Source organism: Lynx canadensis, chromosome F2, assembly GCF_007474595.2.
Source record: "Lynx canadensis isolate LIC74 chromosome F2, mLynCan4.pri.v2, whole genome shotgun sequence".
Taxonomy (NCBI): domain Eukaryota; kingdom Metazoa; phylum Chordata; class Mammalia; order Carnivora; family Felidae; genus Lynx; species Lynx canadensis.
In genome coordinates this window covers 7,742,084-7,761,869 of record NC_044320.2, presented here as the reverse complement: position 1 = coordinate 7,761,869, position 19,786 = coordinate 7,742,084, and the positions used below count along the sequence as shown (strand labels likewise).

The 19,786-nt window shown below is 47.3% G+C and overlaps 1 protein-coding gene across 1 annotated transcript in view; it reads right to left on the bottom strand.

The window, feature by feature from the left end:
• Positions 1–19,786, bottom strand: part of ZFAT (zinc finger and AT-hook domain containing) — a 191,667-nt gene that overhangs the window by 84,834 nt on the left and 87,047 nt on the right. Inside the window, 3 exon segments of the mRNA XM_030303806.1 lie at positions 5,121–5,294; positions 7,082–7,231; positions 9,605–9,692. Of these exon segments, the coding sequence (XP_030159666.1) occupies positions 5,121–5,294; positions 7,082–7,231; positions 9,605–9,692 (412 nt within the window).

The following is a 19,786-nucleotide window of genomic DNA, read 5'->3' as shown; positions in this document are numbered from 1 at the left end:
CCTTCACAGATCAGTGTCCCTCTTTGTACATACTGACCGGCAAACCTTTCTAACTGAGACCTGCACCCACCCTGACCTATCCCTTCTGAGGCACAGTAATGAGCCCCTCTGGGAAACAAGAATGAATAAACAGGGACACATCACTTTAAAGAAGCCAATAAATGTGAAAAATTGGCCTTGCAAGCAGGTAACAGGAGACGGTAACTACTCAATTCACTGAAAGATAACCAAAAAGATTCATTTAATGGTGAGTTCCTCTACCGTGTTTTAAAACATCCAATTCACAAGCATTTGATTTAATAGAACTATCCAAGAGAGGACATGGGGGAAATAACGCACTGAGTGCTTCTGTATGCCAAGCACGGTATGCCAGGTACTTTACATTTTTTTCACTCATTCAACCAACAAACATTTATTGAGCACCTACTACACACACACACACACACACACACACACACACACACACACGTCAGGCACTGGTTTAGGTGCCAGGGCTACAAAACAAAGCAGATGTAAAAGGTCAAAACTCCTGGGGCACCTGGGTGGCTCAGTTGGTTAGGCGTCCGACATCGGCTCAGGTCATGATCTCACGGTTCATGGGTTTGAGTCCCACATCGGGCTCTGTGCTGACAGCTCAGAGCCTGGAGCCTGTTTCAGATTCTGTGTCTCCCTCTCTCTCTGCCCCTCCCCCACTCATGCTCTGTCTCCCTCTGTCTCAAAAATAAACATTAAAAAAAAGTGTTTTTTTTTTTTTAAAAAAGGTCAAAAATCCCTGCTAGAGCAGCTTACAGTCCAATGGAAGACACAGCAAGTCAAGAATAAGGAAATTACAATGCACGTTAGAGACAGAGGACAGTAAGAGACACAGAAGAGGGGTACCTGGGTGGCTCAGCTGGTTGAGCGTCCAACTTCAGCTCAGGTCATGATCTCACAGCTTGTGGGTTTAAGCCCCACATCAGGCTCTGTGCTGACGGCTCAGAGCCTGGAGCCTGCTTTGGATTCTATGTCTCCCTCTCTCTCTGCCCTTCCCCCACTCACGCTCTGTCTCTCTCTGTCTCAAAAATAAATAAACATTAAAAAAAAAGAAAAGAAAAGAAACACACAAGAAAGTACGAAGGAACTGGGAAGAGTTCAAGTGGCAGAGACAAACACATGTTCGTCACAGAAACGACACGGGACACCTGAGACAGAGAAGGCAAGAAGAGACACCTCAGGGCCAGGAGGGCTCTGAAGGATCTGGCGGGCTGCTGGGGTTTGACACACACCCAGAAACTGGGAAGCCTTCCACATAAACGGCTGGAAGCACGGGGAGACCGGGAGACGCCCCAGGAACAAGTGCGGAAATCTGTGGATTGAGCACTGTGAACTTCCAAGAGGGAGAAGTCAGCGCGAAGGTGGCCCCAGGAAACCAGACTGAGAAGGAGCAGCGAGACAGCAGGTGAAGCCCAGGTAAGTGGGCGCTCCTTCTGTCATCTGATCCCCAAGGCCATCAGGCACGGGGGTATAATCATCCCCATTTTACTGCTGAGGAAACGGAGGCTCAGAGAAGTAATGTGACCCAGGCCACGCCAAGAGGCGGTGGGAGATAAGAGCGGCTCGGGCCTCCACTCCTGCATACCCCACATAGCTTCTCTGTGAGACAAGCTATTGAACCGTCACCGACACAACAGAGTAAAAACCAAGTCATTCCAGGCAGGTCTTAAACGTCTGTTTCCAAATAAGGAGCTGGGGCGCCAGGGTGGCTCAGTCGGTTAAGCATCCCACTTCAGCTCAGGTCATGATCTCACGGGGTTCATGGGTTCGGGCCCTGTGTCGGGCTCTGTGCTGACAACTCAGAGCCTGGAGCCTGTTTTGGACTCTGTGTCTCCTCTCTCTCTGCCCCTCCCCTGCTCATTCTTTCTCTCTCTCTCTCTCAGATATAAATAAACATTAAAAATAAATAAATAAAGAGCTAATTCTAGGGTTACAGGCTGACAGCCTCATCAAAGCAGCCAAACCCCTGATCCCAGCACTTCTCCCTGAGGAATTCAAAGCACGTGTCATGTTGTCACATGGCTCCCAAGGGCATCCCTGGGGAGGGAGAGAGTGCCCTTCTTTGGTGGAGGGTAGGTTATTTTTCTTAATTTGACCAATCAGTTTCAAAGCTTATCCAAAAGGGTAATAACTGAGAAAACCTAAGAGATGTCCAGAAAAAAAGAAAAAGGAATAACATATGTGTGCATACAATGATTTATAAAAATAGCACCTTATAAAACCATACTCTAGACACAGATTATCCAAACAGACAAAAATCTCAGAACATGCCCAGCATCTTGAGAAATTCAAATTTCAAAACAAAATGAAAAGAACAGACTTCTCTGTAAATATGTTAATTGATAACTGTTAAAAAAAAAAAAGATCCCTATCACACACCACACACCAAAATAAATTTCAAGAATATTACATTTAATAAACATTATAAACCCCCAAAATAAAACTTGAAGAAAATACAAAAGAATTTTCCCCTAATACGTGGAGGGTTTCTTTCAACACAGAGAAATCATGAAGAAAAAAATAAAGGAAAAGACGGATAAATTTACATATGCAAAGTTATTTTACTTCTGTACATAAAAAACCATGACAAACAAAATGTCAGTGCAAATGGTAAGCTGGAGGGAAATGTTTGCACCATTATGACAAACCACTGATATGCAAAGAGCTTTCAAAATTCATCAAGATGCGAGTGCCACGGAAAAAGTGGGTAGGAGATGGAACTAAACTTTTTTCAAAGCTTTTTTAAAATTGCAAAGAAAAAGAAGTGCCTATAGTTTGATCACAGGTACACAGCAGACTGTCCATGAAGCTGGGACATCTGGCCTGAGATCCAGCAATCCACACATCAAACTGGCCTTCGAGACAACACGAGACTGGAAGCCCTCGGGAAGAAAAGACCAGCCCAGACTCAGACTGGGTGAAGCTACCCTGCCCCACGGGGTTCCAGCCACCTGCCTCTGGACTCACAGAGCACAGAGGCGGAGAGGGACCCAGGAAGTGTGACGGTCTCATGTCCTTGTCCTGACGCACCAAACTCAGGCCCGGGTGGGGCAGACAGCTGGTGCGCTTCAGGAAGGCTGCCTTACTGCTTTCACTAGACAGCACCTTTGCCTCTCCAAATTCCCTTTCCTGCTGAAGAGCTCGGGGAAGCAAGTGACGTGACACGTGTCATAAGCTGAGTATGTCACTGCCATGCCCGCCCTGACACGCTGCCCACTCCAGCGGTCCCCTCCGCATCTGACGGTGGTCGGTCCACAGCCCCTGATTAGACACGCCCCACCTCCCCAAAGCCTTTCAGGCCAGAACCCAGACCCCAGAGCCCTGCATGAGGCCACAGTGTCCCTCCCTGGCCCCAAGAGTGCCCCCCCAGACCCTGACACCACAGCCCCGTGGACACCCCAGACCTCCCGGCACTGAGGACGGCCGCTCCTCATTAGTGACACTGTGTTATTAGGCGTTTCAGTGACTTGGGTGCTTCCATGTCAAAAAATAACAGAGGCACAGAACTCATGAATAATTACATGACTTAATGCTTTCATTACTCAGGATAAGTCTGCTTTACTGTCACTGCATTTTTAATTATTTTGCTTATGGATTTTCTTATTTATAGCACAGTGCTGAAGTCTGAATAGTTATGGCTCTGGCCTCCACTGAGCCTTGGGCAAGCCCTGGATCTTGAACTCTAACGAAGCCTCGCTGAGCATGAGGCCTCTCCACAATCCCCCGAGCTCACCCAGATGCACACACACACCAGCATGGGTTCCCTGGAACATTCTACAATGAAGGTGTCACCTAATGGCCGTATTGCTCTCGAAAAGTAACTGTTGAAATCACTCTGATTGTTACGGTGAACTCCAGTTTTTGTATATGATTGTGCTTCAATACCAATATACTTATAAATATGGTTTATAATCTTGTTGCGTGGAATAGTCACAACACCCTGCGACACCTGGGGTTTTTAAAGGAAAATAAATAAAGGTTAAAGGCCTTTGTGGTTTAGCTGCCTGGCTTCCTACAACGATTCTGCATGTCTTCCCTCTATCCCGCCCCTCTCGGGGAGACTCTCCTGGACACTGTGACCACTGCCCACCACATGTCCTGCCCACGGCGACTCACACCCTCCTCCCGGGGCTGCGAGCCGCCTTCCATCACCGCATCCACCTTCAGCACAGCTGTGTGTGGTTCTCCCCCCACCCCCACCCCCCCCCCGGGCTATAAACTCCCCAGGGCCGGAGGCTGCTCCTTACTGACCCTACACCCCAGGCACAGCTGGACCGGAGGAAGGACTCGATCCATGGTTCTTAATGAAGGAATGAAAGTAGAAATCCACTGAAGTGTACTTCACCAAGGTCAGATTTGCCCAAGCATTGTGTGTATTTTAAACTGAGCCCCCCATTTGGGGCTGAATATCAACCCCTGCGGTGGCTTAGCTGATATGCATCCACTTGAGTGTGAATCAAGTGGACCAGGTGTGATCAGGTCGAGTGTGATCGTGAGCGTAGCTGCCACTCAAGGTCCTCAGGCTCAGGTGGGGGTGGAGGGCTGAAGAAGGTTCCAACTTTGAGATCAAGGCCTCCCGAGGGTGCCTTGTTCCCTGAAGCAGCGTCCCCTCCGCATTCGCCGCCCTATGTATACACACGAGTGTGTGTGCGCGTGCGCACGCACACTATGCACACACACACACACACACACACACACACAAGGTTAAGCAAGCACTGGTGGAGGTCAGGCAAGCCTCCGACACTGAACCCAGGGAAAATGAGGAAGCAGGTGAGTTCTGTCCTCTCTCTCCCAGGACTGAAATTCTACAAGACACAGCTCTGTCTTGGCCTGCAGGCAACACATGCACAGTTTCTGCTGAACTTGGAATGTCAGCTTCAAACCACACTTTTGGGTGTTTGTGGGTTTTTTTGAGAGAGAGAGAGCACGTGTTGCCAGACACGGGGCCCCATCCCACTGACCGTAAGATCACGGCCAGAGCCGAAATCAAGAGTCAGGCGTTTAACCCACTGAGCCACCCAGGCGCCCCTCAAACCACACTTTCAAGAGGGAAACAAACTCACTATGGTACAGAGTCCTGGACTCACCGTCAGCAGTGTGAAGCAGCTTGTGACTCTTCAACGTCCCTTTTGATTTGAATTTCTTGCCACACATGTCACACAGGTGGGTTTTCTCAGTGCTGTGACGGTTCATGTGAGCCTTGAGGTTACTCTTGCTGCGAGTTGCATACTCGCACAAAGAACATTTGAAGGGTTTCACACCTACCAGAGGAGGGGAAAAAAAAAACAGAATCACACACACACACACACGCACACACCCCTATCTGCATCCGTGTGTGCATCCCAAGGATACATGTGCACATCCACTTTGAACAAAGCAGTGCACCCGCCTGTCCCTAAACGTGGCGCACACCTGCCTCGCCATGCTCCTCCACACTGTTCCTTCGGCCCGCCACGCCCTTCCTCCCGGCTCTGCCAGGGCCTCCCCTGGGCGGTCTCCTCTGGCCCGCCCAAGCGAATGTCCTGGACCCCTCCGCTAGCTGTTCTGCTACAGTGCATCACAAGTCGTTCACACTGCCGCTCCCCGCGGTCTGGGAACCCCTTGAGGGCACGGACCCCGGGCAGTCCCTGCAGCACACGTTCACTCAATCCAACGGGACTGAGGTGAGCTGACAAAAATTCAAGGAAACAAGGGTCTGTGTGCAAAACCCAACGTGCTCGGGCACCTAGGATCAGATGTGAAAGCACATTTTCATACACCAAACAGAACCCTGACATCAGCTGGTGTTGGGCTAATGGCCTGGACCGTGGGGCATCCTGGCTGCTCTCCCTTCACTCAGCAAACACCTGCTGAGGACCTGCTCCGTAGCAAGCGCAGCGGGGGTGGGGGGGGGGGTTCTCTGAAGCGGAGAAGCCCCTGTCCCTGCGGCCTCTGTCCGGGGGGGAATGTAAAGTGAAACAGGCTGCGACACCTGGTGCCACGGGCATGGGGAGAGGGACACTGTTCCCGACACCGAGCGCAGGGGGAACCTGCCACGCTGCGCGCCCGGCAGGTTCAGCCCTTCTCTACGAGGCCTGAGGCTTGGCAGTGGAGGAACCTGAGGCTTCAGGGAGGCTGCAAGGTGTGCCCAGGGCGCAGAGCTGGGTGCACCCGTGCCGGTAAACAAACGCACCTCCCCCACCGCGGCTTTGACCTCAGCTCCTTCTGCCTGGCGTGGGCCCTGCTGCATCGCTGACCAACCCGACCGCCTCTCCCTTCCTGACGGCACTTCCCCCGAGGCCTGAGAGCAGGTGCTTCTGGCCACGCCGTAGAAACTCTTCATCCTCCGTCCTCCCCAGGAGCCCTCTTGTTTTCCTGCCCGCAGCTTCCCAGTTTCCTAACTCACAGGCGGGACCTCTGCAAACATCCGGAAGGGCTCCCCCTGCCCCCACCACCGAGCCTCACCCCCAGGACAGCCGCGTCCCTACGGCGGGAGGCAAAGTTGGTGGCCCACTGTCTCTGGCAGTCTCCCGACCTCCAACTGCCCAAAGCCCCAGAGCGTGCTCCCCGCTCCTCCCCCTCCTAGGCAAGCACCCCAAAAGCACAGCCTGTGTTCCTCCCGCCTCCTGGATTCTTCCTCCACGATGCTGGGACCAGACGATGTTCTGCTGTCCTCTTCGCCTTTGCTCATCTGTGCAACACCAACACTTCCTCAGCACCTACCGAGCCAGCGCACCACGGCGGCCACCAGTCACCTCCGTGACTGAGACAGTGCTGTTCCTGTCCTCCTGAAGCCCTCTGCCTAGTGCAGGGGTCGTGCGGATTTATTTCGCGGCAGTCCCAACGAAAGCTACAAAGAACTGCATGCCTCTGCTCGCCGCACTTGCCACTGAACAGGCAGTGACTGAAATCACGGAGCTCAGCTGGCCGCTGCACACGTTTCTGGGTAAGTGGAAGGAAGTCTAACTGCAGGGCGCATGGCGACACGGCTTCCCCCTAACGCGCTCCCGCGTGAAGCTCAGAAGCATGACATTGAAAGGCAGCTCCATCCTGAGAGACGAGTACTCACCTTCATGAGCCCAAATATGACGCTGAAGGTCTGAGCCGTTCTTCATGAAATAGAAATCACAATACGGGCACTTCATGGCTCTCTTTCCAATCAGCCCTTTCAGCTGAACCCTCCTCCCGAGAACCTCGGAAATAGTGCTCATGGAGACCTCTAGATGAAAAGCAGGGTGATCATCAGAAGCCAAAGGAGATCGGCTCATGGAAGATGGACGTGAACCTCGTGACAGTGCCCGAACCCCAGCACTAACGTGACAAATCCAGATGTGCCCCATGGAGTCCAGCAATAGAATTTCGGCCTAAAAGTTAAACCAGAATCTACAAGTCTCAGATCTAAATATCTGTGAGCATAAAACGTGAGGGACAGAGAAACAATGCCACAAGGCACCGTCACACAAATGCAGGACGTGAAATCATCTACAGGAGAAGTGACCCGGTCCCCCCAACAAATTGATGTCACGGGAACAAAAGTGGGCTGGGGTGTCCCACAGAATAGAAGACACTCGAGTGACGGGACAACTAAAAACAAAATGCCTGAGTCTTGATTCAAACAATCTTCAGTGGACTCGGGAAATTTTAAATGAACTAATGGTAGGTAATGATAAGGAATTACCATTAATTCTGTTTGTTTTACCTGATTTTACTTTTGTTTTTATTTCACGTTTTTATTTCAATTGGCTAGGGGCGCCTGGGTGGCTCCGTCGGCTGAGCGTCCGACTTCGCCTCAGGTCATGAGCTCACGGTCCGTGACTTCAATCCCCGCGTCGGGCCCTGTGCAGACGGCTCGGAGCCTGGAGCCTGCTTCCGATTCTGTGTCTCCCTCTCTCTGCCCCTAACCCACTCGCATTCTGTCTCTGTCTCTCTCGAAAATAAACGTTAAAAAAAAAAATTTAAAAAAAGATTCTAGTTGGCTCACATAGAGGGTAGAATTGGTTTCAGATTTAGAATGTAACACATAGCACCCAGTGCTCCTCATAACAAGTCTGTTTTAATGGCGACCCAGTGGCTGTGTTCAGAAGACGCCCTTACTTGCTACAGATGCATCCTAAGTTCTTTTACGGGGAAATGGCACGCATGTGGGACGAACTTGAAGATATTCTAGGACAAAAGTCTGGAGGGTCAGTACAGGAAACAAATCTGATAAAGTGCACGTGGGTGCAGAGGCCAGGCTGTTACGGATCCTTGGGGTCCCTCCTGTTACCCTGTTTTGTAGACATCTGAAGTTTCAGCCAAAGAGAAAGAACAGCTCACACATGTTCATGAGCAAAGGTTGGGCGGTTTAAATGAGCATCCCCGGCTCACACCGGATGCGGGTGACACGGGACACAGGCCGACACGGGGAGGGCAGGACGAGGCCACCAGGACACCACGGGTGAAGGCCTCAGGGCTCCATCTGCTCCCGGACAGAACGTGAGAGTTCGTGAACCCTGTGATCTCTCTTTTCCCCATTATCATCGGTAATCAGGCAGTCGGTGCTCGAAGACAAGAGCGGACACAAAACAAAGAGAAAAGGGACAGGGACACAGGGGAAGTGCACCGGCTTACCTGTCCCTCACTTCTGCCACACACAGCACCCACGTCTGTGCCCCCGGGCCTGCCCATGTGACACCCAGATCTGGGGATGGGCCTTAACGGTGGCAGCCCTACCCCAAGGCTCTCACGGGGTGGCAAGGAGGTGGCAATGACCTGAACACAAGGGGTCAGCGTCCCCAGCCAGGGAGCCCTCACATCCTCCCCAAGGAAGAACACAGAGAACAAACAGGAATTAACGGGGCAGAATGGAGGAAATGTGTCCCAGTTGGCGAGAACAGAAGTGTGGCAGGCAGTGGCCAGGTGGCTCGTGCTCACACCTCTAAGTGGCTAAGGAAACCAGTGTGAGGAGACCCAGGGTGACAGTCACCCCGACTCGCCAAGGCTCCTCAGTCTGGGAGTGCACACCCTTCATAAACCACCCTGCTGGGGAACAAGTGTTTCACAGGGGCCAGGCACCGGCTTCCAGGGAGTGGAGTCTAGGTCAGACCTACATTGTAAGTGACCCATCTGAAGGCATTCAAAGTGCACATGAAAAGGGGGAAGGGAGATGACAGTGTGGGGAGAGTATCTGAAGGCCAGATGAAAGGATAAAATGAAGTAAATGGTTATAAATTCCCAACCTTAAATAAAGGTAATCGTATCCCTTAAATTTACTCATACCTCCGTCCCTCTTTATTTCCATTTAGTGCAGTTGACATGTAATGCTGTGTTTTAAAATAAACATAAGCATTTTAGGGGTGCCTGGGTGGCTCAGTCAGTTAGGGGTCCAACTTGGGCTCAGGTCACGATCTCACGGTTCAGGAGCTCAAGGCCCGTGTTTGGCTCAGAGCCCGCTTCGGATCCTGGTTCCCCTTTCCCTCTACCCCTCCCCCACTCAGCACTTTCTCGAAAATAAATTAAAAACGCATTAAAAATAAATGAATGAACGAACGAATAAATGAATGAAACATAAGCATCTTAAAGTTAATTTCCTCTCCAAAATGCATAACCTTACCAGGATGGTTGGTCTTGATGTGCGACTTGATCAATCGATCTTCTGAAAAAGACTTTTCACACACAGGACAAGAATAACTCCTTTTGTCCTTAACAGAAAGAGAGCACAGTCAATTAAGCGTCCCACTTAAACCTCGGCTCCATGGAACGTCCACCACCACCGTCACCACCACCGCCACCACGGCCAGACCACAGTGCACCTTTGCAAACGTGTGACATGCCCCTGCACCTGGCCCTCACGGCCCGGGAACAGTAGCGGCTCCGCGTCAGAAGGGAGGGACGGGGCTTACAGACGAGGGTCCGGTGAAGGTGGCCGGGCCAGCAGAGGGCAGGGCTGGGCCTCGAGGTCTACCACGCAGACCGGCGCTGCTCCGCGACCCAATGCGTATTATGTCCTCCAATGCTCTCTGCGTGGTGTGGGGGGGTTTCACAGAGTTATTTTACTGGGACTCACAACCACTCTCAGTGGACAGGCATTACTGTGCTCACATTGCAGATGAAGAAACCGAGGCCCAGAGGGATGAGCCCCGAGTCTGAGAGGAAGAGCGGGCGTCTGAACCTGAACGCACACAGGCCCACCCGGGCCGCTCCTGCTACTCCCCAGGCCGCGTCCCACGGAGGTTCCTGCTCCTCGCTTCGTGGATCTAGCTCCCACGAAAGGAGAAACGCTTGTGAATGATCAGGCTCTAGCTCTGCTCATCTGCCTTTTCCCTCGGCTCACTATTGGGCTAGTTCATGGGCCAACTGTCCCCGGAGGGTGGGTGTTGGGGGTTAAACCGTGTCTCCTGCAAAATCCACGTAGTGAAGTCCTAACCCCCCAGTACTTCGGAATGAAACCTCATTTGGAAAGAGGGTCACTGCAGCTGTAACTAGCTAAGAAGAAGTCATCAGGGCGGACCGCCATCCAACAGGTCTGGTGTTTGGACAGGGACATGCACACAGGGGGATCCCACGTGGAGATGAGGCAGAAATCCAGGTGGCGAGTCTACAAGCCAAGAAACGACAAAGATTGCTGGCGAAACGCTGGAAGCTCAGAGGGAGGCAGAGAACAGACTCTCGCCCATGGCCCTCAGGAGGAAGTAACCTCACTGACACCTTGATCTTGGAACGCTAGCCTCCAGAACTGCGCGACCAGGAACATCGGTTGTTCATGCCACTCGGTGGTACAGGCGCTCGAGGGACGAGCGCAAGGGGTAAGCTGAGGAAGGGAAAGGTCGGCCTCCGGACTCCACCTGCTCTGCAGGGGCTACAGACAGGTGGGAGAGGTGGCCAGACAACAGAGAGCCATGCGTACGGGTCTCACTCGTGCTCCCACCCTCGGCGTCCCTGTCAGGAAAGACAACCAAGTGAGGCTGCACACGAATCACTCGGAGAAACGCCCGCAAAAACCCACGAGAAGCTCCAGAAGCGTGACCCGTGTGAACAAACTTCACAAGCCTGCAAGAGCCGCAGGAGCCGTGACCGCAAGGATAGTTCCGGAAGGTGTTCCCAGTCCGCGCTCACTTGCATTTACAGAACGAACCCCCACCATTTGTTGAGCACCTGCTAGGAGCTCAGCATCCAACCAAGGGCTCTCATGTCTTAGTAAACGAACACAATCCTCAGAGCCACCCAGAAACACAAGTCAACTCAGACTAATAACAGCAGCAGCAACAGCGACCATTTCTTCCGAACTTCCTCGTCCAGCGTGCTGTGTGTTACATGCCACGACCTACGGGGCATTTAGAGCCGCCCAAGGCCACACCCCCCGGAGGGCAGAGATGGGTGTCCAAAGCAGACCCCTGTAGTCCAGAGTTCCTGCTCCTATAAGACAGTGACCAAGAGCACAGACTCAGGACTCACAGACCCCGAGCTCAAATCCTGGTTTCGCCACTTAGCTCGGGAACCCTGGGCCAGTGACTTAACCGTCCGTGCCTTGGTTTCCTCATTTGTAAAATGGCAATAAAAACCGCCTGTTGCTAGGAGGAAAAATGAAATTACAAACACATAAAGCAGACTCGCAATTTCTAGTCCAGCACGGGAGAGGCTCAGAAGTTTCTACTCCATCCTAACAATAGATGAATACGCTGAGAAAGGAGCAACCCTTCTTAACCCTTAAGACACGTGAGGTCACAGGGGCAAGCCAGTGCCCCCCAACCTGAAGAGAAGGCAGAGAATCACAACTTACTGGAGCAAAATCCCACAGGCAGACACCCCCCAGAAAACCAGGACCAGAGTAGGGCAACCAAGACTGGAATTGATAAGCTGCTGGAAATTCACCAGGGCCAAGTAGGAGAGTTCAGCATTCCAGGGGCACCCACTTTTGTGAGTTTTACCCCTAGGGCCTCCACCCTGTACTCACAGTGAGCATCAGAGAAAAACCCATACTTCTGGCAGGGAAAAGGGAAAAGGAACCATTCTGAAACACGCTGGAGCATTCTATCCTTGACAACACCTGCCCCCCAGAGGAAACCAGTTCACCAGAGCCTAGCTTGCCGGGGTATTATCGGAGACTAAGCTACCTGGAGGAGGAGAAGTACCCAATTCCAGCCCCCTACAGCCTTCCACACGGGAGAAAGGACAGACCCAAACCCGGCCCACTTTAGCCATCCTTACCCACCTAAGGGAGTTGAAAAAAAAAAAAAAAAATGAGGAACACTGGTGAAGTTCATGTCCATAGGCAGAGGCTCCTGAGAGACTGAGCCCTAATCACAGGGTTACGGAATCATTCTCCTCCCCCACACCTTACCAATACATTACTACACGCCTATTTACAGCAAGTCCTTGTACCCAGTACATCCTGTCCAGCTATGAAGGAAGAATAATATTACAAGACTCACGAAAAGGCAAAAAGCACAGTTTGAAGAGACAGAGCAAGCATCAAAAAGAGATTCAGATATGGCAAGGATGTGGGGATTATGAGACCAAGCATTTAAAACAACTTGGATGTACACACTAAGAGTAAGAGCTGTACTGGACAAAGCAGACGGCACGTAAAGGAGAGGGGCAATGGAAGCAGAGGCGAAAATTCTCAGAACCAACAAAGAGATGCTAGAGATCAAAACCACTGTGGCCGAAATGAAGAAAGCCTTTGATGGGCATGTTAGACTGGATACAGCTCAATCTCAGAGTCTACGGATATCTCAAAAGAAGCCTCTAAAACTGAAAAGCAAGGGGAGCCTGGGTGGCTCAGGTCGGTTAAGCGTCCGACTTCAGCTCAGGGCATGATCTCGCGGTTTGTGAGTTGGAGCCCCTCGTCGGGCTCTGTGCTGACAGCTCAGAGCCTGCAGCCTGTTTCGGATTCTGTGTTTCCCTTTCTCTCTGCCCCTCCCCCACTCGCTTGCTTGCTCACTCTTCTCTCTCAAAAATAAATAAATATAAAAAAGAATTTTTAAACTGAAAAGCAAGCAGAAAGATTGATGAGCACAGAACAGAGTATCGAAGGGATGTGTATGTAGTAGGAATATGAGAAGAAAGAGATAAAGAAAACGAAGAAATACCTACACCAATAATGATTGAGAACTTCTCTAATATGATGTCAAACACCAAGCCACAGATCCCCAAAACTCAGAGAACATCCAGTAAGAATAATACCAAATAAACTACACCCATCATTTTCAAACTACAGAAAACCAAAGATAAAGAAAAAATACTGAAAGAAGCCAGAGGTAAAAAATAAAACCAAACAAAAAAACACCTTACCTATAGAGGAACAAAGATAAGAATTGCACCCAACTTCTCAGAAACTACACAAGCAAGAGAATGGAGTGAAATGTTTACATAAAGGAAAAAACACCAACTCAGAATTCTGTACCCTGCAAAACTACCCTTCAAACATGAAGGAGGGGCATCTGGGTGGCTAATTGTTTACACGTCTGACTCTTGATTTTGGCTCAGGTCATGATCTCAGAGTTGTGAGATCAAACCCCTCATCATGTCAGTGCAAAGCCCGCTTAAGATTCTTTCTCTCCCCTTCCCTCTGCCTCTCCCCAGCTCACCCATGTGTGCTCTGTCTTGCTCTCTCTCTCTCAAAAAAAAAATAAATAAATAAAAAATAAAGAAAGGGGAAAAAATGAAGGAAAATACTTTCTCAGACAAACAAAATTGAAGGAATTTGTTACCACTAAGACCTGTCTTACAAGAAATATTAAAGCAAGATAAAGTTAAAAAAAAAAGCAAAGAGGAAAAGGTCAAAAGTTGATATTCATAAAGAAAGAGCACTAGAGAAGTAAGAAGTAAAGGTAAAATAAAAGCTTTTATTTATCTTAATCTTCATTGATCTAACAGAAAGTTTGTTCAAAATAATAACCGCAACAATGTATTCAATACACATATATGTGCTTATATATAAGTGAATAAATACCGGCAATGATACACAGGGTATGAAGAAGGAATTAGGATTATTGTGTTACTACAAGATACTGACACTATCCACAGTGTAGAACAGTGCTATCTGAAAGCTAACTTGGATTCTATGTAAATGTATGCTGCAAGTTCTAGGGTAAACACTAGCGAAAGTTAAAAAAAAAAAAATTGTAAGTGATATGCTAAGAAAGGAAAGAAAATGAAACCATATAAAATGCCCAGTTAAAACTACAAAAGGCAGAAAAGAGCAAGAGTAGAAGACAAGAAACAGAAAACAAGGGCAACAAACAGAAAACAGTAACAAATATGGTAACTATTAATTCAACTGTATCAATAATCACTTTGGACATCAATGATCTAAAATGCACCAATTAAGAGATTACCAAACTGGGGTGCCTGGGTGTCTCAGTCGGTTAAGCGTCCGACTTCAGCTCAGGTCATGATCTCACGGTTCGTGGGTTTGAGCCCCGCATCGGGCTCTGAGCTGACAGCTCAGAGCCTGGAGCCTGCTTTGGATTCTGTGTCTCCCTCTCTCTCTGTTTTCCCTCTGCTTGTTCTCTGTCTCTCAAAAATAAATAAACGTTAAAAAAAAAAAAAGAGATTACCAAACTGGATCAAAAAACAAGATTCAGCTATATGTTGGCTCTACGAAGCCCACCTTAAATTTAAAGACACATACAGATTAAAAGAAAATAGACGGAGAAAGATATACCATGCCAACACTCATCAAAAGAAACGGGAAGTAGCTTACTAATTTAAGAGAGAACAGACTTCAGACATGGTTATCAGTGATGAAAAGGTGCCGGCATCACCTAATGTTGAAGGAATCAATTCTCTAAGAAGACATAATCATCCTTAACATGCGTGCATCTAACAACAGAGTCAAAAAGAATGAGGCAAAAAATGGTAGAATGGCAAAAGGAGAAATAAACAAATCTACTGTCTTAGCTGGAGACGTCAACACCCCTCTCTCAGAAACGGACAGAGCCAGCAGGCAGAAAGTCAGTGAGGACATGGCTGAACTCAACAACACAGTTGAATTCAATCAATCAACTGGGTAAACTGACATCCATAGACTACTTTATTTAACAACAGCAGAATACACGTTCTTCTCAAGGTCACATAGAACGTCCACCAAAACAGACCACATTCTAGACCATAAAACAGCCCTCAACAAATTCAAAAGAACAGAAACCATACGGTGTTTGCTCAGAATGGGTTAAACTAGTAATCAATAAAGAAAGACAGCTAAGACTATATCAAAATATGTACATATTAAATAATATACTTTTAATAACATGAGTTAAAGAAGAAATCGCAAGAAAAAAATTTTTTTAATATTTTAAACTAAATAAAAATGAAAACACAACTTCTCAAAATATATGGAAAGCAATGAAAGCTGTACTTGGAGGGAAATCTATATAGCACTGAATGTATAATATTAGAAAAGAAGATCTAAAGTCAATCATTTAAACTCCCACCTTAGGAAAGTAGAAAAGATGACTAAATTAAACCCAGGTTAAGCATAAGAAAAAAATATGAAAAATTAGAGCAGAAACCAATTAAATTAAAAACAGAAAATCAATAGAGAAAAATCAACAAGACCAAAAGTTGGTTCTTTGAAAAGATCAATAAAATCATTAAGCCTCTAGCCAGTCTAACTAGGCAAAAGGGAGGGCAGAAGCCACTAACATCAGAAATGAAAAAGGGGACATACTACAGATCCCATGAACATTACAAACGTAGTAATGGGATACCATAAACAATTTTATGCCCACAAATTTGGCAACCTAGATGAAACAAACCAATTCCTTAAAAGACACAATCTGCCAAAATTCATGCCAAAAGAAATAATCATAATAGGCCTATCTCCACTGAAGAAACTGAATCAATAATTAATAATTTTCCAACAGAAAAAGCATCAAGACTAGATGTGTCTACCAAACACATAAGGCACAAATTATACCAATTCTCTACAATCTCTTTTAGAAAACAGAAGCAGAGGAATTACTTCCTAACTCATTCTATGAGGCCAGCATTACCTTAATAGCAAAAATAGACAAAAACATTGTAAGAAAAGTAAATTACAGACCAATATCTCTCATGAACAGAGAGGCAAAAATCCTCACCAAACCTTAGCACATCAAACCCAACAATGTATAATAAGATCTGTATACCCCAAATGGGATGGGGAGCCTGGGTAGCTCAGTCAGTTAAGCATCTGACTCTCTGATTTCAGCTCAGGTCATGATCTCCTAGTTTATGAGTTCAAGCCCCACATCAGGCTCTGCACTGACAGCATAGAGCCTGCCTGGGATTCTCTCTCTTCCTCTCTCTCTGCCCCTCCCCTGCTCATGCTCTCCCTCATTCTCTCTCAAAATAAGTAAACTTCAAAAACAACAACAAAAGAACTATACACCACAACCAAGTGGAATTTATCCCTGGTAGGCAAGGCTGACTCAACATTCTAAAATCAAATAATATAATCTATCACACCAACAGGCTAAGAAATAAAAATCACATGCTCATATCAATAGTAGCAGAAAAAGAATTTCGTAAAATGCAACACCCATTCATGACAAACAATCTCAGTAAACTAGGAAGAGGGAGGAACTTCCTCAACTTTAGACAAAGATTATCTACAAAACACTTACAGCTAACATCATACTTAATAGTGAGTGGAACTGGATGTTTTCCCACTATGATTAGATTAGATTAGATTAGATTAAGGCAAGAATGTCATCTCCCAATACTCCTTTCAACACTGTACTGAAGTCCTAGCTAAAGCAATAAGGCAAGAAAAGAAAATAAAGACATACACGTCAGGAAAAAAGAGATAAAACTGTCTTTGTTTGCAGATGACATAATCATCTATGTACAAAGTCTGGAAGAATAGATAAAAAAAACAAAAAAAACTCCTGGCACTAATAAGCAATCATTACAGCAAGGTTACAAGATAAAAAGTTAATGCACAAAAGTCAATTGCTATCCTATATACCAGCAATAAATAAGTGGAATCTGGAATTAAAAATGATACCATTTATATGAGCACCACGCACAACTGAAATGCTTAGGTATAAATGTAACAAAATATGTACACATCTATATGAGAAAAACTACAAAATGCTGATGAAAGAAATTAAAGAAAAAAAAAAAAGTAGAAAGCTATCCCATGTTCATGGACAGGAAGACTCGATATGGTTAAGATGTCAGTTCTTCACAACTGGATCTATATATAGAGTCAATGCAACCCCAACCAAAATCCCAGCAAGTTATTCTATGGTTATGGACAAATTGCCTGTAAAGCTTATACAGAGAAGCAAAAACAAAAACAGAATAGCCAACACAATATTGGAGGAGAAAAACAAAGTTGGAAGATTGACACTACTCAACTTCATGATTTATCATAAAGCAACAATGATGAAGACAGTGTGGCACTGGTAAAAAAAAAAAAAAAAAAATAGACAGCAGATCGGTGAAAGAGAATAGAGCCCAGTCAACTGATCTTTGACACAGCAGCAAATACTATACAAGTGAGCAAGGAAAGTTTTCTCAACAAATGATGCTAGAACAACTGGACAGCCAAAATGACAGACACACATCTTACAGTCTTCCACGAATATTAACTCGTTGTGGATCACAGACCTAAATGTAAAACACAAAACTATGAAACTCCGAGAATGCATACAAGCAAACCTAGTTGGGGGCTCCTGGGTGCCTGGGTGACTCAGGTCATGATCTCGCAGTTTGTGAGTTCAAGCCCCGTGTCAGACTTTGTGCTGACAGCTCAGAGCCTGGAGCCTGCTTCGGATTCTGTGTCTCCCTCTCTCTCTGCCCCTCCCCTGCTCACACTCTGTGTCTCTCTGTCTCTCAATAACAAATAAACATTAAAAAAAATTTTTTTTTAAAGAAAAAAAAAAGAAAACCTAGATGGCCTTGAATATGATAACGACCTGTTAGATACAACAAAAGGCACAATCCATGAAAGACTGAATCGATAAACTGGGCTTCATTAAAATTAAATTTTCTGCTCTATGAAAGATGGTGTCAAGAGAAGAAAAAAAAAAAGTCACAGAATGAGAGAAAATATTTGCCAAAGATATATCTGATAAAGGACTCTTAGCCAAAATATGCAAAGAACTCTTAAAAGTCAACAATAAAAAAAATTTTAAACAAGCCAAAGACCTAGACAGCTCACCAAAGTAAGTAAATGAGAAGACGCTCCACATCGTATGTCATCAGGAAATGCAAATTAAAGCAAGAATGAGATACTACTATAGGCCTGTTACAACGGCCCAAATCCATAATACTGACAAACAGATACACTGTGGTACAACCAAACAATGGAATATACTCAGGACTAAAGAGAAATGAGCCTTCACGCCACGCCATGAAAAGATGGGGAAGAAACTTACATGTGTGTAACTAAGTGAAAGAAGGCAGCGTGAAAGGCCACATGCTATAGGATTCCAACTGTATGACATTCTGGAAAAAGAACGATGGAGAAAGTCAAAGGGTCCACAGTGGCCAGAATGCAGGGGGAAGGGAGGGATGAACAGGCGGGCAAGGAGAATTTTAGGTGAGTGAAACTACTCTGCATGGTGGACACACGTCATGATCCATTTGTCCAAACCCTCCGAATGTACAGCACCAAGAGGGAGCCTTAATGTAATTAACTGCAGACTCTGGGTGTGACTAGTGTGTCAATGCCCGTTCACTGATTACAAAAAGGTACCACTGTGGTATGGGATGTCAATGGTGGGGAAGGTAGTGCGCGTTTGGGGACAGAGAAATCTCCGCACTTTCCGCTCAATTTGCAGTGAACCTAAAACTGTTCTAAACGATAAAGTTTGAGGCAACACACATAGAGTGCTTAGAACAGAGCCTGGCCTACGGTGAGCACTCAATAAATCTGAAAGACTCCGCTGCTGTGGCTGCAGCACTGCTATCAATGCAACTCAGCCTCAGACACCAGACTTTCTTGGGGGCTAACGCAGCCTGGGAGTCTCCAAGAGGGAACTGAGCCAGCACCCTCCCAAATTCCTTTGTGGTTTAGTTGCTGCCGTTGCAGAACCTCTCCTGAGGGTGGTGCTCCCCAGAGCACACTCAGGAGAAGGGTATTTAAAAACAAAAACAAAACCTAATAAAGTCCCCCTGAACCACCAAAAGGTCTGGATACACTTCCCACAAAACACCTGGGTTCCAAGCAATGTCTGCCAAGCTCAGGGGTCCCAGGGGTCCAGGCAGCTCTAGGGAAGCTGCCCTGAGCTTTGCACGCAGCCGATGCCACAGACTTCCACGCAGGCTACATCGTGGGCTCAGGGCTGCTCGGGATGTTTCTGTCACTGTCCTCCTCTGCCCTTGACCCTTCCAGGTCACTCCATCACTCCCTGGGTCTGCACACAGGAACTCGTGCTCACAGACCGTTTGGAAAGACGCCACTGGGCCTGGTGCACGTCCTGGAGGAGGCCTGTCAGCTGCCCCCAGTGCCCTCATCAGCAGAGATGATAGAGGCATTCAGAAGGGCTTTGAAGGAGTTTACAGTGATCTCCCCTGAGTCCTTGCTGTTTGATTTTTTTTTTTCTTTTAATCTCTGATAGTCTGAAAGCAATTTATCTTAGAGCTTATCAGGGCCCCTCATTTCTTGATGTCTTTGAAGATTGTCAGAAGGACACAGGCGGTGGGAAAGGGTGCTGGGAGGAGGGCGCACTCTTAGGACTCATTTATTTCTTTTTTCGACCTCAGTTCCGTGCCAGAGATGAAAACCCAAACTGACACAGCAAACTTAAAAAGAGCGGTTGTTAAAAGAGTTCCCGGCAGAGGCGGAGAGGGAGAGGCC